Here is a 24,393-nt window from a genome sequence, read left to right as displayed (position 1 = left end):
CTGTCCCCTCTTTGTTGGAGGTTGTTTCTGATGTTCAGCCATCCTTGGACTATGAACAAGTTGTAACCATTGCTATCAACGGCGACACCATGGTCTTTAATGGAAACGATGACTGGCAAAAATGAGAATGACAATGGCCATGTTGTTTTTCTGATTTTTCAACTCTTTCTGACCTTAGGTCTTTGGAACATCATTTGTGAGGTTCCTGAGGGATTGCTAGCACCAGTAAAAACAGTTCCTTGGGGAGGCAAGCTGGAAGCCTCAGATCTTTCAGCTGGTCTCGAAGTCTAATTCGTTCTCCAACCTTCCAGGTCCTTTTTAACATCATCCCACTACAATGCCATTATTTCACAAAATGAAAAGAAGGCAGATATACTGCACACACTATTTGTCCAAGACAACTTTCTTTCTCCCACACAGTGGACTCTTGAGAAAAGTAACGAGCAAAATCAGGCACAAAAGGTTGAAAAGAATCTTCACACTCTTGTAAATGTAAGACATGTTGTGTGAATGTAGAAAATAAGAGTTCTGAGAGAAAAACAGATAAGAACACCAAGTGTGTTACAAGAGGGTGTTTTTATGTGTTTCACACTGAATGTATGAAGTATTACAAAATATGTATTTTGAGGTGATGGTTTAATTTTTCAAGCAACATTAATTAATTACAGCCATTGCTGCTGACAAAATTGACACAATTAATAATACCAAGAGAACTGCTGTATTTTATGGTTGAGCCATGTACACCTGTACGTTTCAGGGTGTTGGGGGGGGGGGGGGAGAGGGAGAGGGGGCTTCATCTGTTTTGGACATTTTGTGTTATACCTGGTATACCCCTGTAAAAAATGTAATTTAAAAAAAGAAATCCCCACTGTGATCTTTCAGCCTCATCTCTTTGTAATGATTCCCTGAGATCCAGACATTTGTTTTGCTGATGAGAATATATTGGACCATACATTTACCGACCAGCTCAATCCCTCAAATCTTTTTTTCACATAAATTTACATTTGTCAACATTTTGTTTACTATATTTTGTGTTATAAGGAGAATACACTCCTAAACACAGTATTTTAGTAACTATAGCAACAATATTACCATAGAAAAAGATTTTTAATTAATAAGAAACAATCTAAATAATTTGAGGACACGTCAAATCCTCTCTCTCCTTACGACCCTTCTTCAATAACAGCTAAAAATGAAGAGTAAGGTGTTGGGGAATCTTAAGGAAGCATTTCTTTGTTTTAGTTTAATATTAATCAAATAAACCTAAAGCATCCAAAGGTTACTTTAAAATCTGAGTTCTAAGAAGCACTAGCCCACAAAAGATTGTTAAACTTTTTTGCTAAAGAATCAGGGAAAAGACAAAGGGGAAAAAATAATTTTAAAAAACACAAACAGCCGATTATTTACACCACTCAAAAATACCACATTCCAAGGCAAACCAGTTAAACAGCAGAAGTGTTCATATTGAAGCTGAAACGGTTTCTCAAGAGTTATCACTCAATAATGAAAACAACAACTTTAATTGTGTGTGCATAAGGACAAAAAAAAAATCAGATAGTAAATATTACATAGAAAAAATTGTAGTAACTTTAAATTAAAAAATAATAGGTATGCTTAACACCTTGAGAACTGCTGGAATTTTTGACACCTTCTTAAAATATGCTAATGTGGGTTCTAACTGGGACAATTATATGCCTGTTTTGAAGATTTTTCTACCATTGTTTTCTAATTCTTGGAAAGAGGCTGCTCCTCAAACATACCTATGAGCCTGGCAAGCTCGCAAAGCCCCCAGGGTACGTGGACAGGAAGGACAGCACTGTGAGTTTCCTGGAGGGCGATATTACACAAGTGGTCGGAGAAGCAGCACAGACACTCTGTCACACTTGCATTGCACAGGTTCAACAGCACGTTCAAACCCAGAGGCTTCAGGGAACTCAGGTGCAGTTTCCAGTTGGCATCATCAAACTGTATACTGGAAGGATTCTGTTGGTCCTGCGACAGGCTTAGCATCTCTAGGTGGTAGTCACAAACATAATCTTCGGCCTCAGAAGCAAATCCATCCCCCTCGGCACAAACCTTGTAAGCAAAGAGTGATGGAAACATATTAAAACAGGAAATGTTTGTGGAAGTAAAGAAAAGAAAAAAACAGGCAATTTACAACTACGGCATTCTTATTAACCTTGTTCTACTCTCCCCGATTCTACTCATCCTAGCTTACATGACACTCTCCTATTTTGGACAACATCCATTTCAGTTCATTTTTTGTTCTGTCTAAAAATAACTACACAGGGAGCAAAAAAGAGTCCTCTATGTGAAAGTGGGTTTCGCAATATTACAAGTGACTCAGTTGTTAATGTTTTTTACGTTCCAGCAACCCTTTTTCTTGACTAATGGGATGATTTCTAGGTATTTAAGAACACAGATAGGGAGAAATAGCTAAATATGAACCTCAGCAGGTTTACCCAAAGATATTTCTCAGCATGAACTACCTACATTGAGAGCCAGACCTGGAAAGAGTATCCAATGCATAATGCATTCAAAACATGTAAAACATTGTCCAAGTGACTATTTCAGATATTACAAAGCAGAAAGTGTTGCTATAAAGGCACCACTTTTGCCTTTGATCGGACTTTTTAAAGACACAAATAGTCCTCAGCTGTAGTAAAATGCTCAATAGCGATGTTCGAGGCCTGTTTGCGGGTGGATCAAAAATCATGCAGGCCTGAATGGCAACTAATTATTGGCCTCACTACAGAGCGCATAACGCTGCGGCACAATCTTCTCTTAAGGTAATTCACGTCAGTGATGCATTCACTTTTCTCATTCTACTTTGTACTTCATTTACTTTCCCTAAGAGTATATGCATTTTCTAGATGGTGTATTCACACGTTTTATTCATGCGCAATGTGGTTCTTGTATAGTGCGTTCTGTGAACGAAGGTGCTTCTAGATGTCTGAGTAAGTTCACGTTATGGGTTCGGTGTGCATGATGGGGCACGACTGAGAGCTCTAGAGTTGAAGCTGAACTCAGTGAAAGTGTGTTAGAGTGCCTGTCGGTGGGCCAAAGTTATTTGGACTTTTCACTTATCAAATTCGTAGCTTTTCTGCAGAGTACAAAGTCACACATGTGCCTACTGTAATTACCATTTTATGTGAAGTAGTGTGAATGTGGTACACAGTTGTCGAAATAGTGACAGTATCAAACTAAGGAAAATAAAATGCTATATTTACAGATGTGGGCATTCATTTCACCAGAAAGTTTTACATACACACAGACAAATAAGCACCCACACTTTCTTCCCCGCTCTTTTTGAGTGTTCAAAAATGTTCATTGTTATCTCTCAGTACCCCTACCAATCTGCATTCCTTCCCTTTCTACTGCTCGTTACTCCCCTCTCATGCACCCTGCTTGTCATCATATAATGTTTTTTCACATTATATGCCTATGTGATTAATGGAAAATCTGAACGCCCCCATCTTAATGACCCAGCTCTGCCCCTACAGAGGCAACTGATGTGAAGAGAAGAACAGGATTGATTATGAGACTCTAAAGACCTGTTCCCTTTCAGCAGGCCAACTCACAGTCTAATTGTCTCTGAATTGTATTATTAATCACTGGTCTGATACTACTAACACACATTTGCAACACCAACTGTTCTACATTGTATTGGGGATGTTGCTTGGTAGGTCTTAGTAGCACACCCCAAAGGGAGATACTTAAAAACTGGTCATTGCTTTGACTTACTCATTGGAAAGTGTCACTTGAAGTGTTGCACATTTGCCAGTAGAATGTCACTCATACAGAAATTAAAACCATAGAAATGTCACAAATAAACAATCCAAAACCCTGAAGCTATGCAAAAGCCTGTTTAGCAGCGCTTTTGCAGTTTACGGCCTGGGACTAATGCCAGTGGGGGCCGGCAGCTTTAGGAGGAAGGGCGGCGAGCGGGCGGGAAGCACACACACACACACACACACAACACTCATTCTTTCACACACAGACACGCACATACATTAACACTCATACCATTCAAACATGCACGCACCAAACATTCATTTTAAAACATTACACACTCATTCTTTCCCACACGCACATCCATCCATTAACACTCATAACATTCAAACATGCACGCATGCACCAAACATTCATTTTAAAAGATCACACACACACACTCATTCTTTCACACACATACGCATGCACGCACGCACGTCCATTAACTACACTCCTAACACTCAAACATACACGCACGCACCAAACAGTCGATTTCAAACATCACACACATACACACACACTTACCTTCAGCCTCCAGGTCCCAGGAGGGTTGGGACTGCTGCCATCCCTCACTGGCTGACCTTAGGTCAGCCAATGAGGGAAGGCAGCAGTCCCAGCCTCGTCACAGAGTGGGATGGGGTCAGTGAGACGGCTGACCCCACCCCACTCCGTGACGAAGTGTCACTGATTGACACTCGCCCTGGGTGCTTCAGGGCTTAAACCTGAAGCGCCCAGGGCGAGTGTCAATGGGTGACGCTTTCCTCGTCACCCAGGGGAGGGCCTCGAGGCACCTTTGCTGAGCCGTGGAGGTCATGGCCATAGGAGCTGTGACCTTCCCAGCAAAGTTCAGCTCTGGCAGCCAGGCGTCTGCACAAATCGCACATGGCTCACTCCTGGCTGTCAGAGCTGAAAATGAAGAGTGTCTGTCAGGCTGGCCTTTGTTCAGCCTGACAGACACCCTTCATGAGGGGCAAAAGGTGGGAGGGCGTGGCGCCTCCGCCCAAAGGACGGGCCGCCACTGACTAATGCCCTTCTTCAGCCTGGCCCGCAGCTGCAATGCTCAGTCTCTGGTGCAGTAGTTGGCTGTATGAGGTGGTTGCTGGGTCTCCCTTATCTAGGTTGAATTCCCGTGTATGCTTCTGCGGCTACCACTACTTCGTCCAGACTGTCATTGTAGGCTGCATGACAAGGTGATCCCAAAATTGAAAAAACAACATGACACGCACACTTCTGTGCCATGTCCCCTAAAACACTGCTTGTAATATCTATAAGCAGGGCTGCAGCCCTAAGGCAGGGTGCATTATATTACAAGTGGGGTTATATACAGGGAGTGCAGAATTATTAGGCAAATTAGTATTTTGACCACATCATCCTCTTTATGCATGTTGTCTTACTCCAAGCTGTATAGGCTCGAAAGCCTACTGCCAATTAAGCATATTAGGTGATGTGCATCTCTGTAATGAGAAGGGGTGTGGTCTAATGACATCAACACCCTATATCAGGTGTGCATAATTATTAGGCAACTTCCTTTCCTTTGGCAAAATGGGTCAAAAGAAGGACTTGACAGGCTCAGAAAAGTCAAAAATAGTGAGATATCTTGCAGAGGGATGCAGCACTCTTAAAATTGCAAAGCTTCTGAAGCGTGATCATCGAACAATCAAGCGTTTCATTCAAAATAGTCAACAGGGTCGCAAGAAGCGTGTGGAAAAACCAAGGCGCAAAATAACTGCCCATGAACTGAGAAAAGTCAAGCGTGCAGCTGCCACGATGCCACTTGCCACCAGTTTGGCCATATTTCAGAGCTGCAACATCACTGGAGTGCCCAAAAGCACAAGGTGTGCAATACTCAGAGACATGGCCAAGGTAAGAAAGGCTGAAAGACGACCACCACTGAACAAGACACACAAGCTGAAACGTCAAGACTGGGCCAAGAAATATCTCAAGACTGATTTTTCTAAGGTTTTATGGACTGATGAAATGAGAGTGAGTCTTGATGGGCCAGATGGATGGGCCCGTGGCTGGATTGGTAAAGGGCAGAGAGCTCCAGTCCGACTCAGACGCCAGCAAGGTGGAGGTGGAGTACTGGTTTGGGCTGGTATCATCAAAGATGAGCTTGTGGGGCCTTTTCGGGTTGAGGATGGAGTCAAGCTCAACTCCCAGTCCTACTGCCAGTTCCTGGAAGACACCTTCTTCAAGCAGTGGTACAGGAAGAAGTCTGCATCCTTCAAGAAAAACATGGTTTTCATGCAGGACAATGCTCCATCACACGCGTCCAAGTACTCCACAGCGTGGCTGGCAAGAAAGGGTATAAAAGAAGGAAATCTAATGACATGGCCTCCTTGTTCACCTGATCTGAACCCCATTGAGAACCTGTGGTCCATCATCAAATGTGAGATTTACAAGGAGGGAAAACAGTACACCTCTCTGAACAGTGTCTGGGAGGCTGTGGTTGCTGCTGCACGCAATGTTGATGGTGAACAGATCAAAACACTGACAGAATCCATGGATGGCAGGCTTTTGAGTGTCCTTGCAAAGAAAGGTGGCTATATTGGTCACTGATTTCTTTTTGTTTTGTTTTTGAATGTCAGAAATGTATATTTGTGAATGTTGAGATGTTATATTGGTTTCACTGGTAATAATAAATAATTGAAATGGGTATATATTTTTTTTTGTTAAGTTGCCTAATAATTATGCACAGTAATAGTCACCTGCACACACAGATATCCCCCTAACATAGCTAAAACTAAAAACAAACTAAAAACTACTTCCAAAAATATTCAGCTTTGATGTTAATGAGTTTTTTGGGTTCATTGAGAACATGGTTGTTGTTCAATAATAAAATTAATCCTCAAAAATACAACTTGCCTAATAATTCTGCACTCCCTGTATGCATGAGCAAATATGCCCCTACTATGTCTTTGTCAATTCTTAGACATAGTAAGTGTACAGAGAAGCCATTTTAAATACATGTGCAGCACACTGGTCACTACGAGTTCCCCAGCTACATGATGACTTCTGTAAACCTGTGGATGTTTGGCATCAATCATCTTGTACTAATAAACCCTTACTGATTCCAGTGATGGATTTATGAATAAATGCACCAGAGGGCACCTTGGAGGTGCCCCCTAAAAAACCCACCAACTACTGGTGAGCTCACTGACCAGTTCTGGTCAGTCTGCCAGCAACAGACGAGAATTTGACCTCCCAGAGTGACAGCCTCTGCTCTCGAGAGATTAGAAACAAAAGCCTGTCCGAGCTGGGGTGTTACCCACCCCTCCCCACAGGATGACCTGCATTCCAAGGCAGGAGCTTCAAAGAACCCACCGCCTTCGGTATTGTATTGTATTATATTGTAATTGTATTTATATAGCGCTTACTACCCCTGACGAGGCATTGAAGTGCTTTTCGATGAGTACCACGCTACTCTGGAACCCAACAAGAATTAGTGATGGATTAGTATCGTTAAATAATGGGTACAGTTTTAGTATTATTATGGAGTTAATTTCAGCCGCGGATATGAGAGTTTGTTAGTTAGATTGACTGGAGTAATGGAGGGGTGGAGGAGGAAAGAAATCCAGAAGTGTTAATTGGGAGTAAATCCTTCATTTACTTAACCCAAAGGCTTGGGATGAGTAAAAGGGGGCGGAGGGGGAAGAGTATGTGGAAGGGTTAGGGAGAGCATAGTAGCAGGGTGAGATGAATGCAGGAGAATTTAGTAGGGTTGTGTGGGAGGTCACAGAGGTAAAGTGAGGTTTGGTGAGTTAGATGTGGAAGTGGAGGGAAGAGTTAGGCAGAGATATTTAGGAGATGAAAGTGGTAGAAGGGATTTGGGATGAGTCAGAGTGAGGATGGAGAATAGTTTGATAGAGACATGACATAAGAGTGATGAGTAGATAAATGTGATAAGATGAGAGCAGGAATTCATAGATATCTAGTATAACAACCCACCCAGGAGCCATGCAATGATCCACGAACATGCCAAGCACAGAAACAACATATATACACACACACACACACATATATATATATATATATATATATACACACACACACACAAACACACACGAATACACACACATACAATACATAATTAGAATCATGGGTAAAAAATACTTAGTCAGACAGGTTTAAAGAGTGTGTGTATTTTATTGTTCTGACATAGTAGCAATACATATTTTCCAAAGAAACTATAAATAAATAGAAATATACATATAGGGGGTCATTCCAACCTTGGCGGTAAAAGCCGCTTACCGCTGTCAGAAGACCGCCAACATACCGCTGCGGCAAACTGCCACGGTCATTCTGACCCACAACAGGCAAACGCCAAAATACAGACATCCACAAAAGTCCGCCACACCAAAGGCCAGCGAGAAACTGGCGATGACCAAACCTCCACCGTCACGCCAACAGAAATACGCCCACACTATCACGATCCATATATATAACAAAAACCTAACACTGGTTTGATAGATCTCAATGAGGTCAGCTGTGATGTCACAGAACATATCATGAGTGATGCAACATGTGAGGTCATAAGCAGCCATGGGGGTGCAAGTTATAGCTAGCACTGCTAACTGGTGAATTTCTGTAGTTCTTTTAGTTTAAAACATTAATGCTGCCATTGACAAATCCACTTAACCTTGCTTTAACCTTTGTTTTTTTCAGTGAATTTATATAAAAATAACATTTTATATAGATTATATATATATATATACATACACACATACATTCATACATATACATATACATACATATACACACACACACACACACACACACACACACAGTAATATTACCCTGTGACGGTCACAACTGGGTAGTTCTAGTTAGGTCTAGGTAGTTCTAGTTAGGTCTGGTCTTCCACAGACCGAGCGCTTTTTGGTTTGCTAATAACTGTGGTGGTTTGACTAAACCCCCTTGCGTTTTCTATTGACTTTTTTTGTATAGCACTACTGTTAAAAAAAAAAAACAATGACCATAATTATACTAAATTTGACAGGAAGCTAGATCTTGGTTCAGAAAGTGTACTTTTTGTGACTTAGAGTAAATCCGATCATGAGTTTTAGATATTAAGCTCCATAAATGTTAGCATTCCGGAAGGGTTGGGCTCGAGGGTCTTTCAGGAGAGTCCCTGGAAAAAAAGTAGAGCCTTCTGATTGGCTTTTTTACCCTTAGGCCATTTTGCTCCTGCAGGAATGAGCACTCTGATTGGCTGCTAGTACCATGAAGAAAAATGCTGCTGGCAACCATTACAGGATTTCGGGACTTACCCCCTACCCTACATTTAAAAAAACAAAAATTAAAATAATGTGTTAGTGTAGGGATACCCTACTCCCCAGTCCTCATGGGCCCACCTGGGTCCAAAGAAGAAAAATGCACCTGCTTTTACTGCAATCCTGCAGGATCAGATCTGGCCTTTCTCAGAGGAAGATGCCAACTCCTCCAGAGTGTTTCTGCGGGCCCCCTGCAACCACGAGGAACCTCAGTACTGGACCCAGTGCCAGGGGACACCCTTGCATTTGCGCCTTACAGCCCGGGGAGGAGTGGACGGATGGTGTCCCCACATGCCCGAGGCCCCCTTTGGGTCCCTCTGGACTGTCCTTCCAGTCCATCCCTGCAGCGACTTAGTGACCAGACCGAAAGACTTGAATGGGACACCCAGCGCTGTGACACACGTCTGAACCTAGACACACCCGAGCTCTCCAAGGTGACCTGATGGTGTGGTCTTGGACATTGCCCCAAAACCACCTTAAGTCCAGGAGATTGGCCGTCTTTGTTTTCTTCCAGTGGATTGCATTGTAGCTTTCTAAAAAATGCAATGTCTACTTTTAAAAACTCTAAAAATTCTTAGCTTGATAAGTACTCCTCTGACTTCAGCAATCTTGGTATCAAAGTTTAATAAGTATCATTTTTCTAAATTGGGGACGGATTTCTTTATTGAGTGTTTGTCTAACGTACTGCGTGAGTATGTGCCTTACATGCTTAGAGCTAACCTCTAATATGCCTAACTGATCGACCACACTACCCATTTGGGATGTCATTTGTGCCTCTGTAATACCTCTGGGGATTGATTCGACTCTTTGCACAGTGTACCACACTTTGGTCCACTACATAAAGAGCCAGCTTCCTATACCCAGGCTGAAATGAAAGTGCCTTGAGCAATCCTCGGAGGAGCTAAAAATGCACAAAAATGTATTTTAGTGTGGGACCCTTCCACTAAAATGTGTTCTAATAATGCCCGATGCGTGATACTTGGCAGGGCTGCCTCTGCTGCATCTGGATGAGTGGGTGCATTGTACGTGCTGTGCACAGGGGATCCAGATCTAGCTGGGCAGGCCCAATTAGTTGAATGCACCAAAACATGGGGCGAGGAGACGAAGAAGAGCCTGACTGGGCCTCCTTTCTCCTCCTGCACTGGAGCCATCAGTGACTGACAACACTCTACAAGACCATCTGGCATAAAGAAGAAGGCCTGGTGGCTGTTGAGGGGGGAACATTGTCGAGACAGAGATCCCTGCTATGGCACAGGATTGGAAGGTGTGGGGGAGCTCCCCCCCACTTCTAATTCTCCCTAGAAGAGATGGGTCAAGACAGATCCTCTGGCACAGGATAGCAAACAAAAATAGCTAGCAGGTATAGCACGGAACATGCAGAGGGGGGGTATTAGGCCCAGCCCATAACTAAAGATGAAACATCAAATGCCCAGATACTAAAGGCCATTTTCCAGCTGAAACAGAGCCTAGAGCTGAAAATGGATGCTGTATGCACTTATGTCAATTTACTATGTGTGGATCTCCACAAGATGATGAGCAAACGCTGGAAACACAACAAAATGTGACTGCCCTAACCGCGGAGCTTGAGCACCTACAAACAACGGTCCACACCCTTGGAGACAGAACAACGCCTGGAGGATGTGGAGGAACTGTTGCAGAGCTGTAACCTTCATTTTGTGGGATTTTTGGAAGGCCGGAGCAACACCGAAGCTGTTTCTGGAAGGTTGGCTTAAGAACCTGCTAGGTTCTGACAAACTCCTGCCGCTGTTTGCCACTGAGAGAGCCCACTGGGCCCTGGCCCGAGGAAGCCTGCCCAGAGCAATAATTGCACGAATCCTCAATTACAGGGACAGCACCAGTATTGTGAAATTGGGCAGGGCCCAAGAAGAGATTCGATTGGAGAGTCTGAGAATCTATATTTTCCCATTCTACACTAAAAAAGTTCAACTTGAGCAAACATCCTTCCTGGAGGAAAAGCAGAAGCTGAGACATTTGAATAACTGTTACATGCTGCCGTTCACTGTGAATCTGTGTGCTGTACACAACAGCCGTGCTCACTTCCTTACCAGCCCAAGGAGGTATGGGACTGACTCAAAAACCCCTCACGAGGGGCGACAGTCATCCACTACACTGCTGGGAGCGTGGCTCCAAGAAAAATAACAGAACTATCATGTTGGAGGAAAGATGACAATGGGGTATGGTGATGGAACAGCCCACCTCGCTCGCGAGTAAAGATGCAAGAGGATGGTACTCTGGCAATAGCGGAGACTCTTGAAGACCCAGAGAGAGAGAACGAAGCTGCTGATAGTGGTTGCACTGAAGAGAGACCGTGAAAACGCTGATTAACTGAAAGAAGGGGGCACTAGTTTGGATAAACAAGCATTTTTTTATTTATTTATTTTTTAAACTTAGTGGCTCGTGCTGGGACAGGTGATGTGAGGATCCCATGAGAGGTAAGATATTTTGTAGGGTTCCTTTAAAATATAGACTTCCACTGGCACTGCTGTCAATTCAAGAGAGCCGAGTGGTTCTAGGTACACAGGACTACACCAGTCGGGGGGAGCACATCAGAAATGAGCAGGGTGCCTTACAAATGCAACACACTGAAAAGCATTTGAGTAAGTGCAACATTGTGGTGTCCATAAGGACCAGAGGTAGCTTATATGGATGCGTGGTAGGGCATTTCTGGCCTCTGCGACCAGCCAATGCACTAGCTTGCTGGAAATGGAGGACACAAGGCAAAGCCCAGCTTGAGTGAGTTGCATGTTAGGAGTGCAGTTTTAGTTTTACTGCACTCACTGGGATCATTTAGTTGTTACACACCTCAACATTAGGGGGTAGAATGGGAAAGAACCAGTTGTTAAGTTCTGAGGGTGTTTACCCAAGGGGTGAGATGGGTGGTTGGGAGGTTTATGCACGATGGGTGAAGGCTTGAATACTTTACCCAAGGCGATCTGGCTCTTTGACCAGTTGCTACAGTAGACTCAGCTGGACAGCACAAAGCCCAAGACAGAATCATGAGTAGTGCAGATAATGGAGTGCTTCACCTTGCTACCTGGAATGTCACTCTCTGAGGTCATGAAACGGCTAAGGTGCATAGATGAACGAGTTACTTACCTTCGGTAACGACTTTTCTGGTGGATACATTAGCTACCTGTGGATTCCTCACCTAATGAATACTCCCATGGCGCCAGCATTCGACGGAAATCTTCTTACTAGTCTCTGCACGTCGACGAGGACGTCACTCTAGCCCACGCGACGCCGTCTGATGTCATACAGGCAATAAGAGGTCCTCGACGACGTGCCAACGTCAGTTCCCTTTTTTCCGTGCATTCGAAACGGTTATCTTCGAGGGAGCAACTGTTACTTTTGTGGCGTAGTCTTTCGCTGTGGTAATAATGTCGCAGAGAAAGTCTGGATTCAAGCCAGATTGGCCCCGGGGATTTCCATCCCGTCGACGTCGGGATTTCGGCCTGTGACTCCGGTGGGTCCATCTGCTTCGACTGCTCTTTCGTCGGCGCCGAAGTTACCTGTGGCGCCGGACGCGGCGTCGGTGGCTTCTGAAGATCGGCGCCGATCTTCGACTTCGGCGGAGGCATTGTCGACTCCGCGTATTGAACAACGGCTTCATTCGAGGAGACGTGCTCTCCGTGTATTAGAGGAGCAGGAGTACCAACGAGCCCTGGAGGAAGGAGAGCTAGAGGACTCGGGTGATGGGCTGCGTGGTCTGGAGTCGGCCAGTGGGCTGGACACTTCCCCTGAGTGGGATCTTTCGTCCCCGGGAGAATATACTGAGGAGGCTGCTTCCTTTCACGCAGTGGTACGGAAGGCAGCTAGTTTTTTGGACTGTTCAGATATGCAAACAACTTTGGGGACATCTGGAGAACAACCGGAAACCTTCAGGAACCAGGGCAATTGAGTGGAAGGCACTGAAGACAGTAGTGAAGGGGAACTGTTTATCTAAGATGTATGGCATCAGACAAAAGATTACACAAGAACTGGCGCAAAAGGAAGTACAGCAAGCGAAAATGCAGGCCCAGGACATGGAGGATTGGCCATCACCGGAGCCCCTCTTGACACTAGACAGTGAAATAGGGACTTCCTGGGACATGCTAGGCAAGCATACACTCTGTGAGTATCGGCAGAAACTCCATGCTGAGCGAGACAAGTCTGGAAGTTTACTTGCCCGGATTTTAAAAAGAGAAGCCCCCACTCAACCCCCGCCCGATCCTATCCCTAAATAGACCTGACAGAACAAGAGTTGTGACCAAGAGTGGTATAAATACTGCCCCTACGGGCTGCCTGGCATGACTCTATAAGAGACCGATCAACAATGATCAAATGTCAATTTTGGAATATCTGACATACCTACTCATATCAACACTCTTGCAGGAGAACAGTGCAGGGCTAGAGATGGAAATCACATAGGAGGAAGTGCTGGCTGCCATTAAAGGGCTGACCACTGTGAAGGGATGGTTACCCATTTGAATTTTATCAAGCCTACACTGAAAGACTGACTGATAGGCTTGCTGGAGTTGGAAGCATGCCCACCATTTAACAGGTCCCTACCACTACACTGGCTTTATTAATTCCGCCAAATACAAGTGGTCATGACACAAGGTGCAGTGCCTGCTTGTGGGATACCTATATCTATTGGAAATGTTCCTGATTTTCGAGGAGGCCAGAAAAAGCTTTGGGGTTACCACAGGCCAATTCATGCAAATCACCAATTCAGTCTGCACAGCCAGAGAGATTTGGTTGTGTTTCCCAGGCGTGCATCAGGTATCACACGTTAGTAGTGCTCCTGGAGAGGGGGACAGGAGTGTAGATTAGGGTCTCATATCTACCAAATGCTAATGGTGGATCAGCTTCTAGTGGAATTTAGTGCACAACAAGCCTGGGATAGGGACTTGCAGAGTCCCCTAACACATGCTGACTGGACACAGGTGTGCACATAGTTGCAAGAGGTGGCCAACAAAGCCAGATTTAAGCTCACACACTTTCTCTACCTCCACTCAACTTACTTGATACCCGACAAGGTACACAAACTATCCCCTTAACATGTCCAGATTTAGGGAGCAAGGTGCCCCTTTCTTGCATATGACATGGACCTGTAGAATACTGCAGAGATACTGGGAGGACATGGTGGGGAGACTCATAATGGTTACAAGAGTACGCCTCCTGTTGACGGTCCTCCACTGCCTCCTGGGCGAGATACCTAAACCTTGACAGGGAAACATGCAGTATAGATTTGCAAAATTGGGGCTCCTACTTTCAAAATGCTGCATAGCGATATGCTAGATATACAATAGAAGGCCAACAGTGCACAAATGGGTCACAGATATACTGGAATGGACCCTGACAGAAGAACTGCAACAAAAAAATTTGCAAACAGATGAGTCAGTGGAGGAAAACCTCAGAGACTGGACAAGCATGATGGCCCACCTGCTAGACCATCCTATGATGGCCGAGGGCAACATTACCCAAGGGGACATGGAAACTATCAAGGCTCAGGGTGAAATCTGCTGCCTGGGAAGCGGTAACGGGGGTTAGGGGGAAAATGGACACCAATACTGGTATTGTCTATGGTCTGTTCAATTCTGCTACAGGGGGAGGGGAGTGGGGCACTGTCCTTAATTTGTGCATGGGGAAGTTGATTTGTATTACCCACTGTGTTAAACCAAATATAAAAATGTTTAAAAAAGAATGCAAACCTAATGTTAACTGAAACAAAAAGCTTTAGTCTTATCAATAGACGGTATGAGGTTACTGACATGTTGGGTATGCCCAGAACTTTCTGTTGGGGAACAGTGATTGAGGATTGACAGAATGGTTTGAAAACATGGAAACATTTAAAGTGAAACTGTTTTTCTAGACGAAAAATAAGCCCACAAATAGGAAGTCTGTGTTTGCGAATCCTTTCTCACTGAATAAAAAATCCACTACCTAACTGACCCAAATATGAATTCTGGGACACAGCAGTTTTTTGAATTTGTGGAGTGCATGTTCCAAACTTCCCACTTCTAGGCTAATGCTTAGGTGCACCATTCTTTGCTGCAATTAAGTTCCTGGGGAGATTTAACTTAGTGCGTGAAGCCAAAAGTACTTTATAGTGACTGAATTTAACTCCAATTATTTAAAAAAAAGGAAATACGTTAAAATGCGTTGTCTTCTAAAGGCATGTTTTCAGAAATGAAAATGCTACCTATTTAAAATGTGTTATGGGATCCTGCATATTTTCAAAGAAATTTTCATCAAGTAGAATTAAACATGCAATTGAACCTAGCTTCCGGAAGGCCGCAGTTAGGAAACATAACTTTGGACTTGTGCTCCTCCATTTGGATCGCTTCCGGAGTGATGTTTCCCACTGGTGGACACTCCTGGTGTCCCTGATTGACAGGGCTGTCCCCTTTCTAAACGATGACCCTCCCCGCCTACTTTATTTTCTACAGAAGACACCCCAGAAAATACCCTCTGACTTCTCCAGGAAGGTGGATTGCGAGCTGTACCAACTCCTTTGGTATGGGGGCAGTTCAAGAGTAGCACTCTGTAAACTCCAAAGAGGTGTATATGAAGGGGGACTGGCAGTCCCCGAGGTGGACAAATACTACTGGGCGGCACAGTTGATAATAGTGAATGACTGGGTATTCGTGGATCGTGCTGAACCAGTCTATGGTGTCGATCTGGAGGCCACGGGAAGTCAGGGTTATCCACCATTGCCATACAGGAAAGGCGAGTGAGCACGGGACTCAACCACAGGCAATGGTAAGGGCATAGAGGAGAGCCACTAGATTACTGGGATGGGAGGACATGCTGACAAACAGTACCCCACTATGGAACAACGATCTCCTACGGAAGGCTGGAGGCTTAGAAAAATGTTCTCAATGGGAACTGCTCTGTATTGAACACCTGGGAGATGTCTAGAGGGATCAAGCACTAGTGAAGTTTGAGGTTTTGAAGCCAGAATATGAGATGAAGGAGACAGAGTGCTTTAGACATCTCCAATTGGGGCATGCATTGAGGCACCATATCACTGAGGGAGAACAATTACCTGAGGCAGTACCATTGGAGGATCTCCTCCTATGAGATCCCATGCCAGACAAAGCTGTCTCTCTGACATACAAGAAATTGATGAGTTACTGGGAGGCTTGGGAGGGAGACCTCGTCCTTATTCAGGATGGGGACTGGGTGGAGGCAGCACAGAGCCCTAGGGAGGTGGTCATTCATTCAACCTTTCTTCGAGTCCAGGTAAGGATACACCACAGGTCTTATTATTGCAAATCGCTTACACACCGACTGGGAAGGTGCGACTCTGATCTGTGCACCAGGGGTTGTGGCTTGCTGGGTACTTTCTTCCACATACTGTGACACTGCCCAGTAATCCATTGCTACTGGAGGGGGGTGGTCCAAATTATGGCCGAGGTTACTGGCAAGCACATGTGGCCTAAATATAAGAAACTATGGCTAACGTTTGCTGCAGGGGTTACTAAGCGCAACACAGCACAGGCTTGAGGGGGCAGATAGACCCCTACAGGCAGCAAAGAATGGGAAGCTGAACTGGATTGGTGAGAATATGCGGAACATGTGGTGTATCAGAGTTGGGGCTGTCCTAGGAAATGGGAGACGGTCTGGGATAATTGGTCTAACTACAGAGGTTGAAGACTCTGAAAATATGTTACACAACTCTCAGGGGGTTGGGCAGGAGATGCTAACTCACCTTTGTCACAGATGTGGTGCTAAAAAGAGTGAATACTGATGACTCTTTACATGCTATTGGTAATTACTGTGGTTGTATTATAACTTGTCTCCTTGCGATGCCTATTATGCAACTGATTCACCAAATGTATTTGCTGAGCACTGAGCAGCTGTTCACTAAAAATATTGAGGGATCCCTCTCAATTTTGGAAGGTGGTTAATCATCCATATTTTTCAGGACAGGTAAATAGGGAGGAAGACTGTCTGATACCAGAGGGGGTCTGGGCAGAAATTTCATCCGTATTTCAGTCCACAAATAACACTAATCATGGTGCGGAGATATGTGACCTCTCATGTCCGGCTACTTCCATTCCAATTAAGAGTGGAATTTTACTTGAGACACATGAGATCACTACAGCAATAACTCAAATGAAATTAAGGAAAGCTCCTGGCCCCGATGGGGTTCCAGCGGATTTATTCAAATCTTTACCCGACTTGTGGGTTCCGTTAATCAAGGACGTTCTGAACAGCGCTATTCAAAGTTCTATCCCTTCCTCATGGCTAACGGCAATAATTGTCCCGATATTCAAAAAGGGCAATAGGCATGACCCTTTTTGCTGTAGACCCATTTCTCTCATTGACTCCACGGCAAAGATTCTGGGGAGTGTTATTTTGAATCGGCTTGAGGAGTGGGTGGCAAGGACAAACATTCTACCGCCAATTCAATATGGGTTTAGGCCTGGATTAGGCACAGAGGATCAGGCCCTAAACTTACACCTTATCCTTAGCAAATATGTTATTGCAAAAAGGGAATCTATCCACCTAGCCTTCATAGACCTGTCCAGTGCATTTGATATGGTGAATAGAGTAAAACTGTGGGAAATAATGGACATAATGGGGGTTGAGCAAGATTTGTTGGATCTGATCAAACGTTTATATTCTGACCTTACTATTACAATTCAGTTTGGACAAAATGGCGAAAGATCCCATCCTCTTGCATCTAATCGGGGTGTTAGACAGGGCTGCACTTTGCCACCTTTCTTATTTCTGTTGTACATAAATGGCTTGTATAGCTACTTAGCTCAAAATGGTAAGGATTTTCCAAGGATGGGTTTTAGACAATTGCCGATTTTATTGTATGCTGATGACGCCATTTTAATTGCCCGCACGGCCAATGGCCTACAGACCCTCTTGGACCTTTTTTTAACGCACACACAAGACCTTGATTTGAAAGTTAATTTTAAAAAGTCACATGTTATGATTTGCGGTCCTAAAAACACACGCACTAAAAGTTTTACAATGGGGGGGGGGGAAGACACCTTAATAAAGGTAAAAGACTTTTGCTACTTAGGTTTCTACCTAAGTTCCTCTCTGTCATGGAAATTCCATTTGAATTTTAAGCTTCAACAAATGGAAAGAAATGCTGAAGCAATCTTTCGCTTTGCCCGTAGATTGGGGCATAGACCGGTTCCTCAGATCGTCATGCTTTATAAATCCAAATGTGTCTCGGCGGCGATTTATGGGGGTGGCCTCTGGGGAAATACCAGTTCAAGTATATTACAACGGGCAGAGAATAAATTTCTTCACCGGCTACTTATGGTACCCAAGAATGTAGCGAATATTATATGCCATGAGGAGCTGGGAATCGGCTACATTACAGATTTGATAGATATTGCCCCCCTTCTGTTATGGATAAAAGTATGGTTAAATCCGGTGACTACTTTAACACATGATTGTGTAAAAGATTGTATTTCATTAGCAAACCATAACAAAATTCCATGGTTACATTTTGTTCATAACTGCTTTCGAAACTTGGGCTTGGAGTCTATGTATTTTAAACCAGAGCTCTTGCCCGCCAATGCGAAGGAAATTGTTAAATCTCGATATAAAGAGTACGCTACGAATCTTAGATACCAAAGTGGCAGAGAAATTTAGTTCTTTTGATTCATATGTACAAATTCCATCATCAAATTCGATAGAACCTTATTTTGTTTGGTTTCCGATCCCCTCCCTATACTCTTTACTTGTACTTTTTAGACTCAATATGATACATTTTAGAGTGGCGTTTCCAACAAAATGTGTGTGGGAAAAAACATTACTGCCATGCCCTTGTGACAATTTCTCGAAACAAAGTACTTGTCACTTTATTTTATTTTGTACACTCTATTCAGCTCCTAGGGAAACCTTTTTATTACCTATTTTGTGTAATTTGCACACTTTCTCTTGTAAAGAAGGATTGATTGGCATTCAAAGCCTCTCGTCCAAACAAATATGCAGCTCTATTTTCAGTTTTATCAAATCCGCTATTACCATTAGGAATCGATATGAATTAGCAATGTGATTATTTATTAATAGAATCCAAATACTGTTTTATTGTTGTATACGATTTTAGAAGTATTTATTTTTTATATTTAGTAGGCTTAAGTGGTACGTTTAGATTCCATAGACCTGCAGATTGAAGAGTCTTGCTTTTTTAATTATGTAATAAGTATTGTATTTTATGATTTATATGTATGCATGTGTACTTTTATGGCAACATGCTGAATAAAGTTATTTTGACTGACACTAAAAATATTTTCAAAACAAATTTGGACCAATAGGACCAGCAAGAGGTCCTGCTACAGTGGACCCTGAAGGACCAACTGCCCTATCCTGTGGCCTTCTAAAACTACTTGGTCTGTCCATTTGTAGAGCCTGCTTATTCCAACATATTATTCTCTAAATATTTTGATTATTACAGTAGTGCTTACTTTCCCTCCTGTCTTTTCAATAAAGTTTTAGGCATTATCAAGGGTCTTCCCTCTTCCTCATCCTTTCATTGCAAACAGTCTCTGATTGGGCTGTCTTTCAGCATTTTTGTCAAGCCTTTCATCTCCCTTCAGGATGTGTACCAATTCTTACCACAATTTCTGTTTTTTGTTCAATATACTTTACTAGTAATCCAGAACTAAACTGTAATTAATCTTTGCAACAAAAAAAGTCAGTTGCAAGAAAATGCTTATATCAAAAACTGAACTAGGGGCTTGTCATCAGTTTAGTAGCACTAAATGCAAAAGGTTTAAACAGATGAAAGGCCAAAATACATCATAAAAATGTTAGTGCCCAACAATTATGAGTTAAGTGTTCACATTACTAATGCCATATTTCTTTAATTGAAAGAAAGCTGTACCTCTTTCTATTAATGGTCTGACAAAAGGAAAAGATTCATAATAAAAACAAACTTTAGCTCTAGAAGACTGATGTGGCTAACACCGGACTACAGAAATGTAAAGGCCATAATGTGACTCCCTATCAGTATATAGAGAAACACGATGGAGATGTTCAGAGTTTATTCAGTTTGCCTGGCATAGGCACAGGAAGTGAATGAAAATCATTCTCAGAGTTCCAGTGAAGTTACAAATACAATTAAAAATAGCACATCTGGGGCGTGGCCTGACAACATGGCCACCAGGACGTGAGCTCCCGCCAGCCGGGTAGTAAAATATATAATAATCCTGCAGTAATCCTGTGAGAATCCTGTCGCACCTATCCTAAAAGGGGCATATTGTAGGGCGCTTTGCCCATGGACTGAAAACGGCTTCCAGGTCCCTGGAAGCCGTGAGGACCCATTGCGGAGCCTGCAGCCTGGAGTGACCCCCGTGGCGGGAGGCCCGGGCCGGCGCTGGGCTGATGAGACTCGGAGGGCGGAAGCTGCACCACAGAGCTGATCAGATTGGACCCAAGGAGGCCCTACCAGGTGGCTGACTGAGCACTGTCTCCTCCGGCATTTGCAGACTCATACTGCTCACCCATGAAGCTGCTGCTGAGCTGACCGCCTGCTAGTCCTGTTGCCTGTGGGGGCTGCTGTCGCGGGGGGGCCACATGCACAGTGCCTGCACCTTCTCACATAGACTGTGCGGTGAGAGCAGCAGAGGCGTGTGTGCAGTGCCCTCGGCTGCATGGGCTCTGCTAGTGGAGTGGTGCTAGTTCCAGCTGTATCGGAACAGCAGTCTGGTGACGGAGAGCCACTGAACTGAGTGCTAGGGTGTCTGTGCGCTGTCGCTAAGGTCCTCATCTCCTTTCTATCAGTGCCACCCATCGTGGACAGTATAACCCAGCCCTGCCAGTGGAGCTACGATCATTTGGCGTACTTGGTTGACACTTCAGGGAAACTATTGCGCCTCGGAGTGCAGTATGGGGAAGGATAAGTTGCCGCACTCACACGCCTCGAACACTATCACACAATATACAATGCCGCACCAGCCCTCACAGAGACTAACGAGGCAGGTTAGGCCCCCGGAGGGGGATGACCAACATGAGGTGGGAGTGGAACCCACCAGGGTGGAGATATTAGCTGCGATACACGGCACCCGCACCGCCTTTGTACAACGCATTGATGTTAATCTTCTGCGCACTGCTCTTCGAAGGGTGGCAGAGAATGTCACAACAGAGGAGAGAAACATCAAAAACTTGCAAGGCGAGGTCTCCACACTGAAGCGCCAGATGGTGGAGATGAAGACAGCAGCAGCAGAGCTGGAGAGGCAGGTAAAGGATGTAGAGGGCCGCTCTTGTTGCAATTATGTTCGGCTGTTGGGCTTCCCGGGAAGAGCGGAAGGATCCTCTGTGGGGTAATTTGTCGTAAATTGGGTGCGGTCTGGCTGCTTGCAATCGAAAGGGCACACAGAGCGCTGATGACTCTGCCCCGGGACACCCCCCTAGGGCGATCATTGTGAAAATATTGAACTACTGGGACAGGGACTGCCTCCTGCGTGCAGCATGGGAGCATGATATTCCACAATACGAAAACTGCAAGGTCGCCATTTATCCTGATTACACGAAGCAGGTACAAGAATGCCGCAAGACCTTTCTCGTTGTCAAACAAAAGCTCAGAGCACTGCATTTACGTTATATGCTCATGTATCCGGCACGGCTGAAAGTCATCCTTCATGATAAGGCTCATTTTTTTGATAAACCGGAGGAAGTATGGGAATGGCTGGAGGTCAGAGACATTTCTACTGCAAGTGGCCCGGCTGGCTCCACAAAGAAGTCTTGGGGCATGTGTACTGCAGGGGGGTCTCCCCGCTTGGGTACAAAGAATGTGGATCTTAGTCCTCTTGGAATGCAACAAGTGCAAATTGGGGAGGATGGAGCCATGCTATAGGAAGACCTGGGGACGCCTTCAGACATTCTGGATTATATGCTGGGGCAGGAAACCCTGGGCAAATAACTTGGGAATACATGGAAGGTAATTGGGCGTCTGCCTCTACTAGATCAATAGAATGGGAAGCTTTAAAGGCAGTTATGAAGGATGCATGTATGAGCCTACAATGCGGCGTAGGACAACAGCTGCACTCATATTCAGAAGGAGGAGGCTGCCCTTGCAGCGTTGAAGAGCACTTAAATGGATTCCCCGGACTCTCAGGAGTGGGAGATCCAAAGCCGTAGAAGGTTGGGTGACTTCTTGGACCGACTAGATAAGTATACACCATTAATTCCCTGGTTAATCCAGATGGCGACAGGGTCACATCTAGGTTGGGCATAATGTATATGTTACAACAGCATCTGCAAAAGGTCTAATACGGCGGATCCAACTATCAACAGGCTTGGATATGCCCCTTACTTGGCGGCTGCAGGACTGCGAAGTCTGTCTCCAGTAGTGGCTGAACAATTAGAATGCCCACTGACTCTGGAAGAGATTCGGCAGTCACTGCAGGCACTGCTGCTTTCTAAGGTTCTAGGGGGTGATGGTTTCCCACCTGAATATTACCAAGCCTATGCTGAACTCCTGGCTCCGTGACTACTGGAGGTTCTGCAGGAGGCGTTCAGGCTGGGCAGGATGCCCCAGTCTGCGTGGGATAGGGAAATACGCATGTTACTTAATTCAGGTGGAAATACCACTAACCCATCAGCTTATAGGTGCCTCACAATGATTAATACAGATACCAAAATACTTTGCAAGACATATACCCACACTGGTACATGAAGACCAATGTGGCTTTATTCAAGGCCACAGTACTAGTTTGAATTTGCGCAGACTAACACATGTGATGCATGAGGTCCAACACCGACTGGATGAATTGGCCGTGGTGGCCATTGATTCGGAGTAGGCATTTGACACGCTAGACTGAGGCTATCTGCTGGAGGTTTTGCATGTCATAGGATCTGGCCCTTATTTTTGTGGGTGGGTGCGCTTATTGTATCAGGACCTGCATGCCTGTGTACAAGTTGAGGGACATCTCTCTGGTGCGTGTTCATTGGGCAGGGGTATGCGACAAGGCTGCCTGCTTTCTCCGTTGCTATTCGCAGTTGCGATAGAACCCATAGCACTCACTTCAAGGTGTGAGCTGCAACCCTGAGGGATACTGAGGGGCTACTTGTCATGTAGTTTCCTTGTATGCGGACAATGCTTTATTCTATTTGTCCTCCCCTAGGGATGCGGTCCTGGCTCTCTTGCACTTCCTGGAAGAGTTTGGTGCCATTTCGGGACTACATTTGAATAAATCTAAGTCACTGGTGTTCCCGCTTGCGGGTTTGGCCTCCATTCCTTCTGGCTTGCTGCCGGAAGTAGGACTTCATTGGGAGACCTTAGACTTTAGTTACTTGGGAAATAGAATTGCACATACCAACAAATTGCAGCTTGCGCTAAACCTGACAAATAATTGACGGGCTAAAAAGATCTGTCAAATTTGGAACACATTGTCACTTTCACTAATGGGACCGCTAGCGATCGCTAAGATGGTCCTTCTTCCCAGGTGTCTATACACACTACAGAACTCACGAACTATAATCCCACAGAGGTATTCCCGAAGGCCATGCGCTGCCAACCCGAGCGGCATGTAACCAAGACTTCACTGCCCCGCTGTTAGCGAGTGACTGGGCATGAGTAAATGCTCTCACACAAAGAGTCTCCTGTAATGCCCGCTTCAAATTAGTCCATTATAATTTCTTATGGAGGATTTCTGTTGCTCAATCCGACGCTTGCCCAAGGTGCAGTGGTAGGGAGGCAGACTTTATGCATCTAGCTTGGCACTGCGGATCAGTACGGGACTTCTGGGAACAAGTGACTACAGAAAAACAAAGGGTGGAGGGTTTGAAGTTTGATCAGATGCCCCAAAACTGTCTCCTTGGTAATATACCCTGTCCCAGGTGTAGGAAAATGGAACATAAGTTTTTGCATCTCTCTTTGGTGTTAGCAAAATGCAGGGTTGTCATAACGTGGATGGGCTGTAAGGGCCTGGACTATAGCTGATGGAGAGCGGATACTATGGAATGGGTGGTAGCAGAAGAAATGCATATGAAAAAAATCGTAATGACAACAAGGCCCGATGACATAGCTGATTGGCAAGAGATATGTGCAGTATTCACGGATCCGGTCTCGACCCTAACATGCTCGGATAGTGAGGATGGTAATCCGGGGGTACTTGTGGGGGTAAATGCGGGGATACAGAATACGGGGATTCAGAAATGTCCTCTCAACCAGTCGAAGGGGTGAGGGGAGAATATTGAAGTCTCTACCCGTGGGGTGGTTTAGGGAAGAGTGGACATGGACATGAAACTGATGTGATGTTTTCTATTGTATAATGGATTGACCGTGTTTGTCTGCCTCCTTCTCTATGTGCTACCATACAACACAGCTGTATGTTTTCAGTTAAAACTAAGTTTTAAAAAAACATAG

At 44.6% G+C, this 24,393-nt stretch overlaps 1 protein-coding gene across 9 annotated transcripts in view; it reads right to left on the bottom strand.

Annotated features, from left to right (window-relative positions):
• Positions 1–24,393, bottom strand: part of TMEM94 (transmembrane protein 94) — a 543,968-nt gene that overhangs the window by 212,259 nt on the left and 307,316 nt on the right. For all 9 annotated transcript variants that reach the window (XM_069200153.1, XM_069200150.1, XM_069200148.1 and 6 more), the window contains one exon: positions 1,761–2,076. In XM_069200153.1, coding sequence (XP_069056254.1) covers positions 1,761–2,076 — 316 coding nt within the window. The remainder of the gene's footprint in view (positions 1–1,760; positions 2,077–24,393) is intronic.

Source organism: Pleurodeles waltl, chromosome 7, assembly GCF_031143425.1.
Source record: "Pleurodeles waltl isolate 20211129_DDA chromosome 7, aPleWal1.hap1.20221129, whole genome shotgun sequence".
Lineage (NCBI taxonomy): Eukaryota > Metazoa > Chordata > Amphibia > Caudata > Salamandridae > Pleurodeles > Pleurodeles waltl.
The sequence above is the reverse complement of the archived record's forward strand: the minus strand, read 5'-3'. Positions and strand labels throughout refer to the sequence as shown.